This window comes from Delphinapterus leucas, chromosome 11 (assembly GCF_059928025.1).
Source record: "Delphinapterus leucas isolate spDelLeu-1000000601 "Yukka" chromosome 11, BTC_Dleu_Yukka2, whole genome shotgun sequence".
Classification (NCBI taxonomy): Eukaryota; Metazoa; Chordata; class Mammalia; order Artiodactyla; family Monodontidae; genus Delphinapterus; species Delphinapterus leucas.
The window spans coordinates 26736465-26758843 of NC_143139.1; the positions used below are offsets into that span (position 1 = coordinate 26736465).

Consider the following 22379-nt stretch of genomic DNA (forward strand, 5'->3'; position numbering starts at 1 on the left):
TCTGCCACGTAACCTGGCAGTGCCCTAGAAAGGGCAGAGTAAATTGGCCAGCTCCATTGACCTTGGTATTAGTCATGTGACTCTCTGACCATTGGAATGTTAGCAGACATGATGGAGCACAGATTTCAGACATACTACCTTGGTTTGACTAATCCCCTTACCTTCCTGCCCCAGGAAGCGTGACCCTTCAAGTTTGGTCCTAAAACAAGACATGTGCAGCTGACCTGAACACAGTCTGAAGCCTGAAGCCAAGTCTATCCAACTGGCAGCCTGAAGCAGAGCTGCTGGTGCTGGCACACAATCACCTGGTTATGTGGGGATCTTTCTTGCAGCTTTGCTTGTGTAAGAGATCTTCCGCCAGTTTCCAGTTGGTTTTCTGTGAGAATTGTCCCACGTGTAGATGTATTTGATGTGTTTGTGGGGGGAGGTGAGTTCCATGTCCTCCTAATCGACCATCTTGATCCACTTCCATGTACTTTTTTGTTTGGGAGTAATTGGTACTGTTATTGCAGATTCTATCCTTAAGCACATGAGGTTTTTCTTTGCTTTCTCATCTTACTCTCAAACATATTTTATTGAGATTATATTCTTATTGTGATCATTTAACTAACTTACCCTGAGTTTTAAAATTTCCTCGTTATTAATAATTAAATAAAACAAAGTAATAGTGATGATAAAAATCTTTTCTTGGCTTGTGAATATTCTGATAAACTATTACAAAAAAATATTCTTGATTTATTAAGCAAACAGTGCCCCCTTTTGACCACTGGACTCTGTAAAAGAAATCCTGAGAGAGAGGTACCTTTTTCATCTCTGCTAGGAATTGAATTTATATGTATGGATATCTAAAGAAGCCATCCTGTGTTACCTTAATGGTGTATATACCGCGTGCTTCTCAGATTTATTTTGTAGCGTTTTAATTTTTAAATGTTAGGTCCACTAGAGTGTTTAATGGCAGTTTTGTTAGACCCAAATTTTAGTTTTATGAATCTTCTTTATCGTATCTGATTCAGGTTGAATACGAAGGCTTAAAGCATGAGATTAAGCGATTTGAGGAGGAGACAGTGCTGCTAAACAGCCAACTGGAAGATGCCATCCGGTTGAAAGAAATCGCTGAGCACCAACTGGAAGAAGCCCTTGAGACCTTAAAAAATGAAAGGGAGCAAAAGAACAGCCTGCGGAAGGAGCTCTCCCAGTACATCACACTCAATGATAACCATATCAGCATTTCAGTCGATGGACTCAAGTTTGCAGAGGATGGAAGTGAACCCAACAATGATGACAAAATGAACGGGCATATTCATGGGCCCCTTGTGAAACTGAATGGAGACTATCGGACTCCCACTCTAAGGAAAGGAGAGTCTCTACACCCAGTTTCTGACTTATTCAGTGAGCTGAACATCTCAGAAATACAGAAATTGAAGCAGCAACTTATGCAGGTAAGAACTTTGTTTAGGGCTGTTAGAGTGAATATTTTATAAGTTACGTGTACTGTGTTGTGGGATTTCTTATTGTCACATTTTAGTTCCAGATTATTTTTTAAAATATTCTTTAACTAGCAACTTTGAAACTACAATAGTTTAGAAAGACACAAAAGAGATGTTGAAGAGAAATCTCTCATTTGCATTGCTTTATGAAATTTATTTCTTAGATAAATTAGATAGCAATGGAGTGTGAAGGGAGAAAAGATAGCATCTTGATGCATTTATCACAAAAGAATTCAAAAGCTTTATATACAAAAGAAATGACAGAAAATGAAGTTTTCTATCACAAGCAACTCTGTGTATAGCTTCAAGATGAATGGTTATACTTCACAGCAATATTTTAAGCTCTAAAAGACAAGAAGGACATGACATGGGGAGGGGGAAGGGTAAGATGGGACAAAGTGAGAGAGTGGCGTGGACATATACACAATACCAAATAGATAGTTATTAGGAAGCAGCCGCATAGCACAGGGAGATCAGTTCGGTGCTTTGTGACCACCTAGAGGGGTGGGATAGGGAGGGTGGGAGGGAGGGAGATGCAAGAGGGAAGAGATATGGGGATACATGTATACGTATAGCTGATTCACTTTGTTATAAAGCAGAAACTAACACACCATTGTAAAGCAATTCTACTCCAGTAAAGATGTTAAAAATAAATAAATAAGTAAAAGACATGAAGGACTTTCTATATATAAACAGCAGGATATCACATGATTATGATCATATGATTAAAAATACAGAACAGGTATAAATCTGAAACCAAGGATTTCTTCTCCCTACATGAGCTAGGCCTTAAATTTTTAGCATCTTCTAATCAAATGTCTTGGGGAGAGTCCCACAAGCTTACCTCACTGTGAAATGGCTTTCTAATGTAGTCTTGCTTCCCGACTATACGTTAACCCAGTGATGATGGAAATGTTGTCAGAGGAGCAGCATCGCCACCACCATCATCACCTGTGGGCTGCTGAGGGACAAATTATTGGGCTCCCCACAGATCTACTGAGCCAGGTGTCTGCTTCAACAAGCTTGTTAGGTGACAAGTTTGAGGCTTGCTCTTCAGTCTGTTATCCCACCAAGGTTCTTTGCATAAAGCTGATAATTAAAGGCCTTAAGACTCTGGCAATCACTTTTTTTTTTATAGCAAACAGGGCTTATAATTTTCTTTTCTATTTATTTATTTATTTATCTATCTATCTATCTATTTATTTATGGATGTGTTGGGTCTTTGTTGCTGAGTGTGGGCTTTCTCTAGTTGCAGCGAGTGGGGGCTACTCTTCATTGCAGTGCGTGGGCTTCTCTTGTTGTGGGGCAGGGGCTCTAGGTGCTCAGGCTTCAGAAGTTGTGGGGCGAGGGCTCAGTAGTTGTGGTACATGGGCTTAGTTGCTCTGCTGCATGTAGGATCTTCGCGGACCAGGGCTCGAACGCGTGTCCCTTGAATTGGCAGGCAGATTCTTTTTTTTTTTTGGCGGTACGCAGGCCTCTCACTGTTGTGGCCTCTCCTGTTGAGGAGCACAGGCTCCGGACACGCAGGGTCAGCGGCCATGGCTCACAGGCCCAGCCGCTCCATGGCATGTGGGATCTTCCCGGTGCCCCCGTGTCCCCTGCATCAGCAGGCGGACTCTCAACCACTGCGCCACCAGGGAAGCCCAGCAGGCAGATTCTTAACCACTGCACCTCCAGGGAAGTCCCAGGGCTTATAATTTTCTGCCTCTACAGAAATGATGACTGAAAATATAATTAGCAGAAGTAAATAAGACTAGAGAACCAATGAAATTAATATATTATTAGGCTTATTTTTAATATTATATCAAAAGTTAACATACCCTTTAACTTTTTTAAAATTTATTTATTTATTTTTGGCTGCGTTGGGTCTTCGTTGCTGTGCGTGGGCTTTCTCTAGTTGCGGTGAGCAGGGGCTACTTTTCGTTGAGGTGCACAGGCTTCTCATTGCGGTGGCTTCTCTTGTTGCAGAGCATGGGCTCTAGGTGCACGGGCTTCAGTAGTTGTGGTTCACAGGCTCTAGAGCGCAGGCTTAGTAGCTGTGGTGCATGAGCTTAGTTGCTCTACGGCATGTGGGATCTTCCCGGCCCAGGGATTGAACCCATGTCCCCTGCATTGGCAGGCAGATTCTTAACCACTGCGCCACGAGGGAAGTCCACCCTTTAACTTTTAACTTTACCTGCCCAGTGCTTTTGGCTGCTGAAAGAGAATTAGTGAGAATTCATTTTCTCAGTGTTCAATTTGAATCAAGGTAAGAGGGTATGGCCACTGGAAGACAATTAATTTCATATAGATTTACCTGACTGCAAAGTGCAGTTCTGTGTAGGTAATACTTTTCCATGTCTTTTTGCTCACACATTTCTTGTGAAAAAAAATTTTTGTGACATATATTTACAAGAACGTATGCCCTCAAATTGAATAGAATTAATGTAAAATTTTTCTTAAACTATCATGTTGGTTTCTTTAGGATAAAAATTTAGTGGGTTGAAGCTTTTGTTTTTTCTTTTTAGTTTGGTGGCAGCGTAGAGTATATGAGGAAGAGGGGGTTTTATGTGTAAACAGTCAATGGGAGCCACCTTGCAGCATTTGGGGTGGGATAGTTCCTCATTGTCTGAGTCTGTTTGATGAGTTACAGGAGGTTTAGCATCTCTGGTCCCAACCCATTAAATGCTCATTACATCTCCTCATAGATGTGGTGACCAAAAATGCCCCACACATTTCAAATGTCCCAAGGGTCAACCTCTAGTCGAGAATCATTCTTAAAGGGACAGCACTTTACTCTCCCGTAAAATGGGGATACATTTTACCTTCTTCAAACTGTCATGAAGGTTTTTGAGTTAATGTACAGAGAGTGCTTAGAACAGGGCCAAGCACATGATAAATGCTCAGTAATTATGAACTATTATCATTATTTCAACTCCACAGTGCCTTTAATTTGTTAAGCACCCCATTTATTTAGCTATTGTTAATATAATTAACCGTTATTGTTGGGTGATTAGCTCAAGGATCATCATCTCAGATGGGTGTAATGTGGTTGCTGGTAAGTCTCAGGGTGTGAGACAGTCTGAAAAGGGATATTCATTCAGCAAAAAGTTAAGAGTGAGAAAAACTTGGCTGGATAAACTGTCCCTCAATATATGAGAAAACTGTGTACCTTTGAATCTTTCATTAGAACTTAATTAATGCTGACAGTTTATAAAGATGTAGAGGGACACAGGAAGGGCCTTACGTCCCAAAGTTTGCTCTTAATTTAGCTGTAAAAAACAGGCTCCACACAGGAAGGGCTTTGCGGTGTCCAGTCTCACACTTGGAACACTACTAATTTTGTTGTAGGCAAAGTAACCACCTCTCTTCTTTTAACCAGCATTTTTTGTAATATATCTCATTCAAATTGTTGAACACAAGTATAGCAGAATGTATCTTCTCATGCATAATTTCTTTATAATCTGAGTTTTTCCTTAGCTATGTGTCCTCTTGTGTTTAATTCATATAAATAAATTATAAGAACATTACAGGAGGGCTTCCATAGTGGCGCAGTGGTTCAGAATCCACCTGCCAACGCGGGGGACACGGGTTCGAGCCCTGGTCCGGGAAGATCCCACACGCCGCAGAGCAACTAAGCCCATGCACCACAAGTACTCAGCCTGCGCTCTAGAGCTCGCATGCCACAACTACTGAAGCCCACGTGCCTAGAGCCTGTGCTCCGCAACAAGAGAAGCCACCACAATGAGAAGCCCGTGCACAGCAACAAAGAGTAGCCCCCACTCGCTGCAACTAGAGAAAGCCTGCGCACAGCCACGAAGACCCAATGCAGCCAAAAATAAATAAAAATTTTTTAAAATTACAGGATACATTGCATAGAAGTTATTGCAGTTGGTGTTGATGTGAATGAGCCTTGAAAATAATATGGTAGTTCTAATAAACAACACTTACACACACCTTGCAGCACATACCATGGCAGTACCATTGTTTTGGACCTTCTGAGGGAGCAATAAAATGCACTTTCACTATGACTATCTGGAACACTTGGGGCCAGATGTATTTTGAAATTAAATATTCAGAATATAGAAAGTGTAGGCATGGAGAAAATTTCCCCTCTTCCCTTCTAGGTTCTTTGGCTGGCCTAATAATTAAATTGAAGACAGATTAACAAGAGAAAAACAAATTTAATTTTGTATGTAGAAGGGCAGAGGCAGGAATGTAACACCCTATACCAGGGAATATGCAGCTTTTAAGATTTTCTTTCGTCGGATTAAAGAAACCCTTTGAGGGACTTCCCTTGTGGTCCAGCGGTTAGAAATCTGCCTTCTAATGCAGGGGACGCAGGTTTGATCCCTGGTTGGGGACTAAGATCCCACATACCGTGGGGAAGTAAGCCTGCAGGCCACAACTAGAGAGGCTGCATGCCTCAACTACTGAGCCCGCGAACTCTGGAGCCTCCCCACCTCAACTAGTGGGAAGCCTGTGGGCTGTGATGAAGAGCCTGTGTGCCTCAACTAGGACCCAATGCAGCCAAATAAATAAATATATATTTTTATGCTTTAAATATACTTTTATTTCTGTTTTTTAATCAGTCCAAAATAAATATTTTAAAAAATAAAATAAAGAAACACTTTGAAAACAGCATACCTGAGTCAAAGCCTATCAGCCTCTTCTTATCTTGCAAGATTCCATCTATGCATGTAAATTATGTTTTCCCCACTAATGATATTTACTTAACCTGGTTCCAAAAAGAAAAAAACTATGTTTATGCCTTGGGTATCAGGAATGTTGGGTTAATTGCTTCACTTCTCTGAGGTGCATTTATAAAAGGGAAGGTAAAAGGTGATAAATTAGCCCCATCACTAGTCTCTATGATGCCTTTGTTGGAATTAGGAAAAAAAAAAGTCCCCTTCCTCAAGATATCATACTGCCATCTGCTGGAAAATGGTAATAATATTGATAAATATAAAAACCTACACTGACTACAATTTAAATAGTGCCTACTAGAATTGGATCACCCTCAAAATCCAGTTATTTCAAATAGGCTATAATAATAATAATAATTCTCAGTGACAAGTACTTTAGTTCATTTTATTAGAATGAAAATAAGTAGATACTGCCTGGGAACACTAAATAAATTACATAATTATTTAAAGGAGTCTCTATGCTTGTGCTAAAATTTCTACCTTTGACAAATAGCCTCTGTTTAACTTCATATCACAGAGAGTCAGACTAAGCAGGAGAAAACTCTTTGCATTTTTTTCTTCAGTATCATACTGGCTATATAATTTCACATGTAATGTGAGAAAATAGTAATATTTCTGTAAAACTGAAATTTTTCAGTTTTGTTGTATCCTCGTGGATGGAAGAAATAAAGATCCATATTGTGTTTATAGATATACTGTATTAAAGGCAATTTAAATTTTTCCTATAATGATGGTAAGTGGTCAATTTGCTGCATGTCCCATAAGAGTTAAAAGTAATTTATATATATTTGCTTAATTGGTGGATGCTTATAACCCAGGTAGATAGTGTTATCCCCATTTTACAGATAGGGAAACTGAGGCACAAATATGTAATTTGCTCAAAGCCAAAAGCCTAGGAAGTGGATTGCTACACAGAGAAAGAGAGAGAGTCAAACAAATGAAATATTATCTGTGCTTAACAGAAACTCACAAAATATTTATGAGATGAAATTAGTAAGACAAGATTGGTCAGTTCCTAGTTTTTAAAAATGTGACAAATACAATTTCTTAGGACAAAGTTGACAACTTAAGTTGTCAAGCTATTGTAAACGTTACAGTTAAAGATTACCTTTAAAAGCTTTAGGCAAACACATTTCTCAGAAGCCTTACTTTTTTTTTAAACCATCTGTCAGTAACCATAATAAGAGCATCCATAATCATACAACAAGGGATGAGTCCATGTAGTTATTTTTTAAGAACAGCTTTATGGCAATTATTCACATACAATCCACCCAGTTGAAGGGTATAATTTGGTGTTTTTTAGTATAGTCACACAGTTGTGCAATCACCACCACAGTCAATTCATTACACCAAAAAGAAACTATGTACCCATTAGCAGCCACTCTAACTGTAGGCAACCACTAATCTACTTTATGTCTCAGTAGATTTGTCTATTCTGGACATTTCATTTAAGTGGAATCACACAATATGTGGTCTTTTGTGTCTGGCTTTTATCACTTAGCATAATATGTTCAATTCATGTTGTAACATATAGTAGTATTCCATTTCTTTTTATTGCCAAATAATACTCTATTATATAGATATACCACATTTTGTTTATTCATTTATCAGTGATGGACATTTGAGTTGTTTCCACTTTTCAGCTATTATGAATAATGCTGTTATGAACATTCATGTACAGGTTTTTATGTGCACTTATATTTTAATTCCCTTGAGCATATACTTAAGAGTGGAGTTGCTGGGTCGTAGGGTAGCTCTATGTTTCACCTTCTGAGGAACTGCCAGACTGTTTTCAAAGCAGCTGAACCATTTCACATCTCCACCAGCAGTGTATGAGGATTCTGATTTCTCCACAGCCTCACAGATATTTATTTGCCACTTGACCATAGCCTAATTGCCCTGGCTAGAACTTCTAGTACAATGCTGAATAAAAGTGGCAGGAGTAAACATTTTTGTCCTGTTCCTGGTCCTAAGAGGAAAGCATTCACCATTAAGTATGTCATCTGTGGGTGTTTTGTAGATGCCCCAGCAGGTTTAGGAAGTTCTCTTCTATTTCTAGATTGTTGTCTGTTTTCATCATGAAGGGGTATTGAATTTTGTCAAATGCTTTTTCTGCATACATTGAGATGACTGTGTGGTTTTGTCCTGTGTTCTGTTAATACAGTATATTATATTTATTGATTTTTGCGTGTTGTCAACATTGCATTCCTAGGATAAACCCCACTTGGTCAGGTTGTCTAACACTTTTTTATATGTTGCTGGGTTCAGTTTGCTAGTATTTTGTTCAAGATTTTTGTGTCTATATTCATAAGAGATACTGGTCTATAGTTATCTTTGCCTGGTTTTGGTATCAGAGTAATACTGGCCTCATAGAATGACTTGAAAAGCCTCCCTCCCCTTCTTTTTTTTTTTTTTTGAGTCTTTGTCCAGCTGACTGACTTTTGCATATACGTGTGTGTGTGTGTGTGTGTGTGTGTGTGTGTAAGAGAGAGACAGACAGAGAGAAGAGATTCCTTCTCACCACACTCTCCAAAATATATTACCTTCTTTTCCAACTACTGGATTCCCTCACCTTGTGTTTCTTGGTTGTAGGCTGATCTTTTTTCACAGCTCTCATCCATCAGGGCACAGATTTGCCAGTGTTACTTCACTTCAAGCAGAGAAGAATGTTATTTATTTCTGAGTTCTATTTTACATACTCATACTATGTATAACATTACAAAAATCACACCAGTCATTCAGGTGTCAAATTGAAAGTCAGATGACCAGGATAAAGACTTTATGGAAATTAATAACTCATAAAACAGCTTTTATTTCTTTTCCTATAAAAGTCCTAATATAAACATGCAAATTCTGCTGTCTTTTCTTTTGTTCCTTCACAAAAGAAGAATCTATCAGTACTCAATACATATAAATGTGTTTATTTAAAAGGTAAACACTCAGCGAAATTGAAAATAATTTCTATGGTGGTCCAGTGGGTAAGACCCCACACTCCCAATGCAGGGGGCCCAGGTTCGATCCCTGGTTGGGGAACTGGATCCCACATGCATGCCGCAACTAGGAGTTCGCATGCCACAACTAAGAATTCCACATGCTGCAACTAAAGATCCCGTGTGCCGCAACTAAGACTCGGCGCAGTCAAAATAAATAAATAAATAAATAAATGTTAAAATCATCCCCCTCCCTTCAACCGTCATTCCAACTGCCTTTAAAAATAATAATAATAATTTCTATGGGATGGGATTTCGCTGGTGGCCCAGTGTTTAGGACTCCGTGCTTCCACTTCGGGGGCACAGGTTCGAAACCTGGCCAGGGAACTAAGATCCCACACACATGCCACAACTAAGAGCCTGCATGCTGCGTGACCAAAAAATAATAATAATAATAAAAATTTCTATGATGCATAATTATAACAATAAAATAATATATTGTGTACTTACACCAGACTACAGAGTTTACAAATTATGCATTCGAGTTTTCTGGCAAAACAACCAACCCTACTATGCAAAGTAAAATCTTCAGTTTCAGATGGAAGACAGAGATTGTAAGAAGAGAAATAAGGCAACTATTCTTAGTCACTGTAGAAGATTATATATTATTTATATATAATTATAGATTACAGTTAACTCAACAAGTCTCTCTTGAATAAGTTCTTCACAAATGGAGATTAAAATATACACTTAGAATGAATAGTAATTTTAATCTTTAAAGTGCTTTGCATTTAATAATTCAAAGTACCATGTATCTTAAATAGTTTAAGCCCTGCTGTCTGAAATCCAAGTACAATTTAAGGTACTTCAAGCCTCAATAGCTGAGGGAAAATGTAATGGCAGAGTTATACAAAATTATTCACAATTTAGTTATCGTTTTTTGGAGGGGGTGGGCAGACCAACCTCAATTGTCCAGAAAAAATATATACACACACACACACCTGTATGTATGTATGTGTGTATTTACATACACACACATACATGTGTATGTGTGTATAAAATTTGGACATCATTCCCTATTCAAATGATTCCACCAGAAATGTATTGAGTGTGGAAATTAGTACTATATGTGGAACATATACATATGAAGGAGACAGTGTTCTATTTAATGTTTTCTGGAGGTGCTATCATGAAGAAATTGGTAGACATACTTTGGGGCTTAGAAAATGTTTATGTTAAATGGGAATTGGCAAAGTCTATTTAATGTTTTCTGGAGGTGCTATCATGAAGAAATTGGTAGACATACTTTGGGGCTTAGAAACTGTTTATGTTAAATGGGAATTGGCAAAGTCCAGGTTGGAAGCTCTCCTAAAGGCATTATCTCATTTATCATAACACTTTTGCCTCTAAAACAAACCTGAGACACGTTCAGTACATTTTGTTCTCATCCAGTTTTTAGTTTTATCCAAAAGTTTTTCCTATTGAAGAGCTTTTTGAAATCAGCTATGCGTATTGTATTCATGTATACTAATCAAATGATATTTAGATTTTTCAGAGCAAATTTACTTAATTTTTAAGAGAAAAAGAAAAAAAAACAGTCCATTTCATTGAGATTGTATACAATACCAATAGTAGAATATTTAGGAGATTTTCCATCTCTTTTATCAAAAATTCAAATGTCTTGGCTTTTCATCAAATACTGTGTTGCATAATTACCTGGATTTTCACTTAAAATTATTGCCCAATAATCTGGATAAGTCAATTCATCTTCAGCTATAAGCAAGTACAATCTGTTATACGTAATGAAACCCAGCTAAGAGGATTTGTATTCAAATATATCCTGACTCTGATATGAAAGAGTTGCTTTTGCACATACAAATACAAATTTGTAAAGCAGATGTGTTTGCCATGTAGAAGCATTTTGGTCATGGGAATTGGACCACAGTTACCCAAATGTTAACAACAGCTAACATTATAATACCTTGAGCATTAAATTCACTGTCCTACTGAATCATCCAAATGTCCCTATGAGACAGGCATTGTTATGCTCCTTTTACAGATTATTAAACTGAAGCTTGCCCAGATTTGACTTGTGTATAATGCATGAGAATTTGGATGGGTAAATATGCAGAGCATAATTCTTTTGGAATGATGTACTTTTTGATTGAGTTACCAGAACTGCTGAAATAAGAAAACACACTCCAATTCAACTTGTAGTAATGGAAACATGGGCTCTTCTGCATTTTTAAAACATATACATGTCCAAATGTGAATGGATCAAGCTCATCACTGACATTGCCTTGAAGTCATTCAGAGACTTTCTTTTGCCCTTGCAGGTAGAACGGGAAAAGGCCATTCTTCTGGCCAATCTCCAGGAGTCACAGACGCAGCTGGAACACACCAAGGGGGCACTGACGGAGCAGCACGAACGGGTGCACCGGCTCACGGAGCACGTTAATGCCATGAGGGGCCTGCAGAGCAGCAAGGAGCTCAAGCAGCTGGACGGGGAAAAGGGCCAGGACTCGGGAGAGGAGACCCATGACTACGAGGTGGACATCAATGGCTTAGAGATACTTGAATGCAAATACAGGGTGGCAGTAACTGAGGTGATCGATTTGAAAGCTGAAATTAAGGCCTTAAAGGAGAAATATAATAAATCTGTAGAAAACTATACTGAAGAGAAGACGAAGTATGAGAGCAAGATCCAGATGTATGATGAACAGATTACAAGCCTTGAGAAGACCACCAAGGAGAGTGGAGAGAAGATGGCGCATATGGAGAAGGAGTTGCAAAAGATGACCAGCATAGCCAATGAAAATCACAATACCCTTAATACAGCCCAGGATGAGTTGGTGACATTTAGTGAGGAGCTAGCTCAGCTTTACCATCATGTATGTCTGTGTAATAATGAAACCCCTAACAGGGTCATGCTGGACTACTATAGGCAAAGTAGAGTCACCCGTAGTGGCAGCCTGAAAGGGCCTGATGATCCCAGGGGACTTTTGTCTCCACGGTTAGCCAGGCGGGGTGTGTCATCCCCTGTAGAAACAAGGACCTCACCTGAACCAGTTTCAAAAGAAAACACAGAGGCCAGCAAAGAACCAAGTCCAACCAAGACTCCCACCATCTCTCCTGTTATTACTGCCCCACCATCATCTCCAGTATTAGACACAAGTGACATCCGCAAAGAACCAATGAATATCTACAACCTTAATGCCATAATCCGGGACCAAATCAAACATCTGCAGAAAGCTGTGGACCGGTCCTTGCAACTGTCTCGTCAAAGAGCTGCGGCACGGGAGCTGGCCCCCATGATTGATAAAGACAAAGAAGCCCTAATGGAAGAGATCCTCAAGCTTAAGTCCCTACTGAGCACCAAACGGGAGCAGATCGCCACACTGAGGGCAGTGCTGAAAGCCAACAAACAGGTGATCTCATTCTACTAATGAGCCATGCTAGCCAACACTTTAGTTTATTCCTAAATGTTTTTGAGTGTCCACCACCATCAGGATGAGAGTTCAGATTCCTGGTCATTAGAGGAATAAAACAAACTATGGCCAGAGCCAGATCAGAATGTAATAATTTCTTTGAAGTGCGTGAATGGATGAAACAGGAGAGTAGCTATGCCCCACTAAGTAGAGGTAGAGGTGAGGAAATTAAAGCAGGAACAGAGAAGATCCAGTTGCAGATGTAGAAAGGCAGTCCAGGCGGTACTTACCTGGAGCCCAGCAATCACTGAGTGTAGAAATAGGAGATGGGGGGGATGCAGAATAGTCTGGCATGGAAGCTTACACCAAGCTTACACATGCACAGACAGCAAGAAAGGCACCCTGGCAGGCAGCTAGAGCAAACAGAGGGGAGCTCCCTAGAGAGAGAGGTAGAGATAGAGATAAAATAGAATGTGCACTAACTCTGCCACTAACCACATATCTGAAATTTAGGTCCACTTGGGATGTTAATTCACCTCAGTCAGAGCTTAAGCAGTAGAGAATTTTTCCTAACCATAGATCTTGTCCTTCTGGCATAAGTAGGAATGCTACCACATGATCCTACCTAACTCCTAGATCTCCTTGATGTCTGAATTTGGTTTCCACCCTCAAGCTTTTTCTGGCTGACAGTGCTATGACATATAGGTGGGAAAATATTTTTAACCTCTGTTATTTTCTCTGGAAAGTGAGACTTGAAAGATACCTTTGAGAAGGGTGCTGAATAAAGGGTATTGATAAAAAAGAAGCAGCAAAACATCAAATACCTTCCTGCAAATGTGAGCAGTGCTAGTGTTGGAGGGTGAAAGTTAATTTCAGATTCAGACTTCCTTTCCCTTTTGCCTTTAACTGGGGGAAACCATACCGTTATCATGCCATCTACATTGCAGCTTTCTTCCATCTTTATCTTCAGTTCCCATAAACCTGTTGATAGAATTTGGAGGTCTATACCACAAGCAGTAATAATGTTTGCACTATTTAAACATGTTTTTTACAAATCTAAAGGCAAAATAGGACCTTATTTTTGTGCTATCACTTCAGGGAATTAGAAAAGATTAGGGTTAATGAAGAATTTGTGAGAGATCGGACTTCAATTTGAGGTCAGAATGAGGAATTTGTTACTATATCCTTCCAAAGACCCAATGATTTAGTGGTCATGAATAACTAATACCGTATTAGATAAGGCTTAGAAGACCTTCATCAAGGACATAATATCCTGGGCATTCATGGTCAAGCCATTCAAATAACTTCTTTGACTTCTTCCTGAAGTTTGAATATTACTGACCTAGAAACCTAGATCTATAGAAGTGTCAAGATGCTTAATTGACATAGAAGTACAGATAAGCATGGTTGATCAGCCAAGAGAGACTAATTTGTCAATAAGCATTCATTGATTCCATATTTCATGGCAGGTAGTAAGTAGGGATGCAAAAATAAATGACTAGTAATCTAGTAGAATTTCAATACATGCCTGTAACTATTTACAAGATAGTACCTATCATCGAGCATTTTAGAGTGATATAAACAGTGCCATAGGAATTCAGAGCAGTTCAAAGCATTCCTGGCTGAATTTTTATTTTCATAGTAGTTTGTGGTGCCATTTGCATTACATTAGTGTCACAGCCCATATGGTCTCAGTAAATTAAATGTAAACACATTTCTAGCCATGTCTTTAGTTTACATTTTAATGACGTTAGGGCTATTGCTGTGATGCTGTGTGCCATAAATAGCTCAGGTCTCTACAGATGACATCCACTATATTTAGACATTGTGGAATAATTGTTATTAAGGCTAAGCTAAGAATTCTGTCATAGAGGAAAAAAAGAGAATCTTCCTGTTTTTATTAAAACAGGCATTCTGAAAAAAAAAAAACAGGCATTCTGCATTCTCTATGACTTTTAATATACCTTAAGGTTTTTTGTAAGCACAGCGTCTTCTGATGAGATTAGTAAATGTTTACAAAGGACCATCTGTATACTAAACAGTGATGGATGCTAAAGATTCAAAGAAGGCCAATACATGGTCCCTGCCTTCCAGAAAAAGACTCACAGACTTCTGGGGTTGTCAGAATAGAACAGATAATTACAGTTTGATGTTGTACATGCTGTAATCCAATTTACGGGAACATTGCAAAGGAAGTAACTAATGTATCCTAGATCTAGACCTCTGTGGCTGGAAACAAGATTTTTTATTTAGAAAATCAACTTTGGGAGAATGTGGTGAATGCAGACGTCAGCAAATCTGCTAATGGGTTAGAGATACTTACACTTTCTTAATTCTGAAAAAGCTTTGTGCAGTTTTGTGGACACAAATCTACAGACATTGCTGAGTCCTTTGGGGCATTTTTCACAATAAATGAGTTTGTACGTCTGTTTCAGATCTTGCTCTCTGTCACTTCCCTCTCTTTTCCCCTTAGATAACTGACCATGTATGTAGCTCCACGTGTTTACAAACTTGTTACATCTACATTTTCACAACTTAAACTTAACTGTCTGTTCTAAATGATCATGTGTCTAAATTTTTAAAAAATCAAACAACTGCCATTTTTCCCCAGGTCGATTTCTGCATTCTGGATAACTTTCTGAATCTATAACATTTCTAAAGTTTCTACTGAGTTGTAGCACTACAGAACATACTAAACTATTTTATGAGTAACCTCTCATTTTAATCTGAATTTAAATATAATCAAAACTATTAAGTTACATTAAAAATAAAAATTAAAAAAACTATTAAGTTATGACTTTGGAATAAAAACATTAACTACCTTATCCAATAGTGTTTTAATTAAAAAAGAATCCATTTATCTCTATAAATGGATTGGCACTTTGTAGAAGAAAGTTGAAGCTGTCCACTTGAAGCACAAAAAGAAATGTTAAAAAACCACAGTAGTCTTCCGGGGAAATCCCATTGCTAATCGATTTTTTTCATTAGTAATGGGCTTTTTTCATTAGTATTGAATATTTTTACACACTCTGAAAACTGTAGTTAACAGTTTGTAAAAATGGTGTGTTTCCAGTTTGGCTTCAATATGAATACCATGGGGGTTATGCATCAACTAGGCGTCCCTAAATATACATTGATTTCATGCATTGATTTAGCCAACATTTTTTATTTGTTTCTATTTCCTACTGTGTGTTGGGCTAGTTCTCAATTTGAAACACTCTTAATTCCAAGAACTTAAACATGCCCAAATCCCAAATTCAAACAAATACTTTAATTCATTCAATATTTTGGCGCCTGCTTTGGCAGCATATACACTAAAATTGGAACGATACAGAGAAGATTAGCACGGCCCCTGCACAAGGATGACACGCAAATTTGTGAAACATTCTATATTTTAAATATATGTATATGTATTTTTTGGAATCTGATTTTACGGAGATTGTGAAGAAGAATTTGACTATAATTTATTGTTTTGAAGAAGCTGTATACAAAGACTTAGGAAATAATTGATTCTTTGTTAATTCTTTTCCTTAAATATATAATATGGATTTATAGTTTGCTATACTCATGTTATAAATTGCAATGACCTGTGTCTTTTATTCTATATGTTTCAAACCCACCAAGCACAGGTGACAAAAGAATATTTGAGTTCTATTGTATTTCGACTGGAAGCTGTGCTTCTTCACTAACTTCTCCTTGATAAAACCCTTCTTGTATAAAGTTTCATTTTGGCTCCCTTCATATCTGAAAATCCCACACTCTCAACAATCTGCATTAAATATTTACTGAACTACTATCATTCCCTTAGCTCTTGATAGTGACTCTGGTTCACAGCTGGCTTCTAGGGCAATTTATCCACATTATAGATTCACATTTATGTTTTGACATAAAACAAATTGCCCTATGTCCGAAGTACATATATATGTTTATATAAAATTCAACCTAGACAATTTCACTTTTTATTTATGAAAGAAATAGACCCAGCATGAAGAATGTGTATGATAGATTTTCCTGATATGAAAATTGTAAGCATTGTGATTTTTCTGCTTTAGACAGCTGAGGTGGCATTAGCTAATCTCAAGAACAAATATGAAAACGAAAAAGCAATGGTGACTGAAACTATGACGAAACTTAGAAATGAACTGAAGGCTTTGAAAGAAGATGCAGCAACTTTCTCATCCCTGAGAGCAATGTTTGCAACAAGGTAATAGTTTTTCTTGCAAGATTAGGTGTGGTACATGGGGAAAAGACTTCAAAATGCACATGTTCATCTTCGTGCATCGTGAGTGTTACTTAGTCTGCCATCTAAAAGGGCAAGGTGTAAAGAAAATACATGAGATTCCACTCTGACAAATCTAAGATAAAATCTTTTGTGCTGTTTTCCAGAGCCCTCTACTGGACACACTGGATCAAGCAATTCTTCTACATACAAGTGTTTTTATTTATTAATTTTTAAAAATTTTTATTTATTTTTTATTTTTTGGCCGTGCCACACGGCTTGCAGATCTTAGTTCCCCAACCAGGGATAGAACCCAGGCCCCCAGCAGTGGAAGCAGAGTCCTAACCACTGGGCTCCCAGGAAATTCCCCATACAAGTGTTTTTAAATTAATATAATAGATATTTTTTCTAGAGCCTTATGTGCCCAAAAGAATTAGACCAAAAAAAAAAAAGAAAAAAGAAAAAAAAACACCTCCAATAAGGGGGAAAAAACTCACTTCCTAAAATAGCTAAATATTACATTATCATCACTGACATTTATTTCTGTATACATAAAAGTGTTTATCATTAGCAAGTATTTGTGTGAAAAAGATACTTTGTAATGAAGATTAATATCATCATATCAGCTAATTACTTGAATATAGTGTGAATTAAATTATAATTTCTAAAATGTAATTATATATATCACCAAATTTTTCACACTGCCCAACTAATTATTTAGACAAATATTACTTACTACCTCTCCCCACCAGTTTTGTTATGAAGCACCACTATATTTTATTTTTTAGACAGATTCAGTAAATTACTTACATGTAGCTGATATAATGTAAAAAAAAAAAATCCTGGGCCCTGGAATCTGTCCAGCTTACTTTTAGTGTCAGAAGAGAAAAGGCTCAAACTCAAACTTTGTTATTGACTCTTGGAAATAGCAGTGAGGTGGCCGAGTGCCTAAGAGACCACAAGGTTACAGGAGAACTGAAGGGAACTGACTTCTGGGTCTGAGCACAGTAGAGTTTGGGGAGTAGAATGTCCACACCTCTGGCCACTATGGCGGTGGAGGGTGGCAGGATGGAGCATGGGTTTGGTGCACAATGCCCCCCTCTTTGTAAAGGAAATCAAAACATTTTTAAAGGGACATTTAAAGTCTCCATCCGCTTTATATAAGAATTATTATCCTCAAATAATGCATTTTCACAGAAATTTGTTTTTTCAGGTATATTAACTGCCTTACTCCATAGTATTCTTAAAAATATTTTTATCTAACCAATTAAAATAAATCCAGGGTCCTGAAATCCACATTTTATTTTACTAAGCCCTGATTTTTCTTATGATATTCCTACTATGCTTCTTGACATTCAGTGTTAAAGAAAATGGAACCCGGGAGATTGGGATTGACATATATACACTAATATGTATAAAATAGATAACTAATAAGAACCTGCTGTATAAAACATTAAATTAAATTATATTTAAAAAAAAAAAGAAAATGGGACCCACCTGGATCTCAAGTTCTTTCACTACAAAGTCTGTTCTTTCTTTAAAATACCAAAAGTCTTGTGTTAATTTCAAAGTTTGTACAATACATTTTGGGTAACTCCAGAAAGTCATTAACTATCTTCTGATTCATGGAGAGCTCTTACTATCTTAGTAGGTAAATAAATGCAGAAAAAACTCTGAATAATTTTGTGAATAATTCTTCCTTCCAAATGTACATATGCTTAGGTGTTACTTTTGGTAGAAAAAAGACCACCGAGCTTATCCTCCTGCTGCAGCACAAGTATCAAACCTGAATAAAGATGTTCCTGACAGCTGGCTATATCTGTTTTGAACCCTATGCAAATCTTGGTTTGCACCTATTGCTTTATCATCTGTTTGGGAAATCATTGAAGATACTCAGGTTTCTAATTCAGGCAAATCTGCCATATTGAAAGCAATAGCAACTACAATCTGTACTCAATTAAAATAAAACCTATAAATATAGATAAAGAAGTACATATTTTCTTTACAAATATTATTATTCTTTTGCATGCTACAGGCATAGACTATAAAGCCATTGTAACACATCTACAATGCTGTGAACATTACCTGAGACTTTACTGTTGGTTCTTCTGCAACCACAATAACTCTGTCTCTGGGGTTTAAGATGCTACCTATTAACAATGTCCCCATATATACTTCATTGTATAGATTAACTATCAGTTATTGAACCTGCTCTGTTTCCAGTTTTCTACTCTAATAGATTACTTCCATTGTGATCTAGGAAGACCAGTGCTCCAAATATCTAAATTCCAGTAAAATTCATTACTTTCAACTTAAGTTCCAAACTTAATTTCACCAAGATTTTCTCCTGACCACTTTTCTGTTGTGGTTCCAGATGTGATGAATATGTCACACAGTTGGATGAGATGCAGAGACAGTTAGCAGCTGCAGAGGATGAGAAGAAGACTCTAAACACTTTGTTACGAATGGCTATCCAGCAAAAACTCGCCCTGACCCAGCGGCTGGAGGACTTAGAGTTTGACCATGAGCAGTCCCGTCGCAGCAAAGGCAAACTTGGAAAGAGCAAGATCGGCAGCCCTAAAGTAAGTGGGGAGGCATCAGTCACCGTGCCCACCATAGACACTTACCTCCTGCATAGTCAGGGCCCACAGACACCCAACATTCGGGTCAGCAGTGGCACTCAGAGGAAAAGGTATGCATGCAGCGATCTTCATAGTATGGTGCAGTGGCCAGATTTTAGTTAACTGCAAAAGTTAATGTGCTCTTATTGTGGAGGATGGAGGAAGGAAAGGAAGGGAAAAACTGGGAGTGGGTGTATAAATGGGCCTTGCCAATGTTGGTTTTTCCAAATTAAAACCTTTGGATACTTGTGTTTATTTATTCCTTTCTGTCCCCCACACCCCATCTCTTGGTTAACCATAATATACTTTTCAAGTGTCTGTTAACATTTTTGCTGTTCCTTGTATGCATAAATATGCCTCTCCCTTACCTCCAACCTAAAAATTGGTAGACAAAAAGGTCAATATTAAGAATGAAGCTATGTTTTACATGGGTGATAGTTTTAATGGCAATGGTGCTATTTACCAGCTTCTCTCTAAGGAGGCAAGGATATGAATGTGTTCTCTTAGGGGAACTTTTGTCCATATTCCGAAAACTGGTGACTGACTGAAAGGAGATGTCTCTATTTAGGTCAAATAGAATGGAATATGTATAGTCTTTTTCTTAAAAGCAGGTTTTTGTGCTTTTTCATTTGTTATGTGAATATTGTTCAAAAGTCACTTGTATGGTTTTTAATGGCTTGATTTTATGACCTTTTTCCAGAGTCCTGGATGTTGAATTACTTACCCTGTATATTCAGTTAATAGTAAAGTTTTTATTTTAGGAGTTTTCAGTTAAGAAACAATATAAATATTTTCTATTTGTGGTTCAAACTGACTAACTATAATAAATCTCTTTTCCAGTATCCAGTACAGTTTCCAAATAGGGTTGTATCCTGGTATGGAAACTAAACATTTAGTGAAAATCTTGATTTACTTGTTAAAAAATTTAAAATGCCAATATAAATAATGTTGTCACTGGTGAGGCTTTGAAAGGTAATTAAAGTAAAACTTTTTTGTTTCCTATATGTATTTTCTTGGATCTCCTGCAAGACAATTTTCACCTTCCCTTTGTGATCAGAGCCGTCCCAGGACTTCAGGGGCTTCCTACCTACAGAATTTATTAAGAGTTCCCCCTGATCCCACCTCCACAGAATCATTTCTTCTGAAGGGCCCCCCTTCCATGAGTGAATTCATCCAAGGGCACCGGCTCAGCAAGGAAAAAAGGTTAACCGTGGCTCCACCAGGTAAACATTTTTTCCTTGGGTGCATGTGATGCAAATGATGAGTTGAATAGACAACTCTCCCCTTCCTTCCAACCACTCACTCCCACCCATCCGCAGAGTCTAACTTTAATGACGGTAAATTCCTACGGTTAAAGTAAAAATGCCTTTATACCTCTCTTTCGGTTTCCTTCTTTACTCAGCCAGACAATCATTTCTTAGGAGTCTCCAGTGACCTCCTTTTAACAGTCAAGGATGGAAAATGAGAGTTGGAAGGAATGGGATAGCTGAAGGGAAACTAGCAACAGGCACAACACAGGACACACACAGTCAGGTCCTATTTGCAGTTTGGTAGCTCATAGCAATTCCTTCTTGGTCAAATTTTGTCCTTTTCTTCTGATCATTTTTAATGTAATTTCAGTAAAGGGAGCCATCTTTATAAAAAGCCTTTTGGGCTGATCTCCTTTTGTAGTGACTCAGAATGTCTCCTCAGTTATAGAGAATGTAAAAGTAAAATCCTCTAAGGTTTTGCTCCTCAGGAACATTTAAGGTCTTAGCATAATGTTCTTATAGTTTGTAAGCCCTTATTGATTTGTGCTTACCAGCATGCTCACAACTTACTTTAGCTTCACTGTTTAGCATTTTTCTTTTTATAATATTTTTTATTTTTTCTACGAAAGGCCTCAATTGAAAATGTGACTTCTGGCAGATAAAGATCATCCTTTTGGGAAATCCCTGCCTGCATGCTAACTATAGGTCAGAGGTGGTACACAGGAATTCTGTGAAACAAAATAAGCCCAAAGGCAGCTGTTATTAGGCTACTGTAGGGAATGACAAATTAAAACTAATTCTAGTTAGTTGTCAACAGTTAGAAACTCAGGAGATTTCACCTGAACAGCTGTATTTCTGGGCTCTCTTGAAGGATTCTGAATATCTGGCAGCCCTAAGTCTGCATTCATGCATGTCAGCAACCTGTTGGATCTATGTAGTGCCTGCTGCTTTTTTAAACAGGGCAAACTGCAGTTTACCACAGGGCCTCTCGCTCCCAATTACTTATATCCAGCCTGCTGCACTTGTTTCTGTTATCTTCCGGCCCCTACTGTAACCTTTGAGTTTGCCACAGAATTTTTCTTTTTTTTAAAAATTTACTTCAATTTTACCTTAATTCCTTTTTGGAAACCTCAGCCTTTGGATCTCTAATACTGTACTTTCCTTATCTGATTCATAAGTCAGCCTACTGATTGGGATTAAAAGATATGGTGTGGAAATTTATAGCAGAAGTTAAACATTCTAAGAATGTTTGAGGACATAGGTAGTGATAAGGAGTTAGAAGAGCCTTAACAGCCAAAATGTACACCTAAAACAAAAGGCAACAACTCTCCTGGATGTTCCTCCTTTCATAACTCTTATCCTCTTCTTTTAGACCCCTTTGGAAGTATCTGTGAGTCACCAAAGTGGTCCTGATTCATCAGGACACCTAACTTAAATAAAACCCACAGGTATTTTTGTGTTCCAACTGGACTTAGTAGCACTATCTTCTAGAACTTAGAAAATAAATTCTGTGATTCATAAGTAACCCTATTGTATTTTAATTTTAAAAGTGACATATCAATAAGATTAAAATTAATAATATTATTAACTATTTTCATTTTATGTATGACTATTTGATGCTTGTTTACATTAATATCTATTTTACATCATTGTCATTACATTGTGGAAACCACTAACAGATATCATAAACTTTTCTATGTTACTGCCTAGTCTTATTTTTATTTTTAAAGGTTGTAGCGTAGATTCTATTTCAGATATT

At 37.7% G+C, this 22379-nt stretch overlaps 1 protein-coding gene and 1 non-coding gene across 2 annotated transcripts in view; both read left to right on the top strand.

Moving 5' to 3' along the window:
* Window positions 1–22379, top strand: part of BICD1 (BICD cargo adaptor 1) — a 195782-nt gene that overhangs the window by 142647 nt on the left and 30756 nt on the right. Inside the window, exons 4-8 of the mRNA XM_022577915.3 lie at window positions 1014–1439; window positions 11439–12530; window positions 16583–16734; window positions 19124–19441; window positions 20400–20593. Of these exons, the coding sequence (XP_022433623.1) occupies window positions 1014–1439; window positions 11439–12530; window positions 16583–16734; window positions 19124–19441; window positions 20400–20593 (2182 nt within the window). The remainder of the gene's footprint in view (window positions 1–1013; window positions 1440–11438; window positions 12531–16582; window positions 16735–19123; window positions 19442–20399; window positions 20594–22379) is intronic.
* Window positions 15825–15927, top strand: LOC115802872 (U6 spliceosomal RNA). The gene has a single exon (XR_004023451.1). It is a non-coding gene; the product is annotated as a U6 spliceosomal RNA (small nuclear RNA).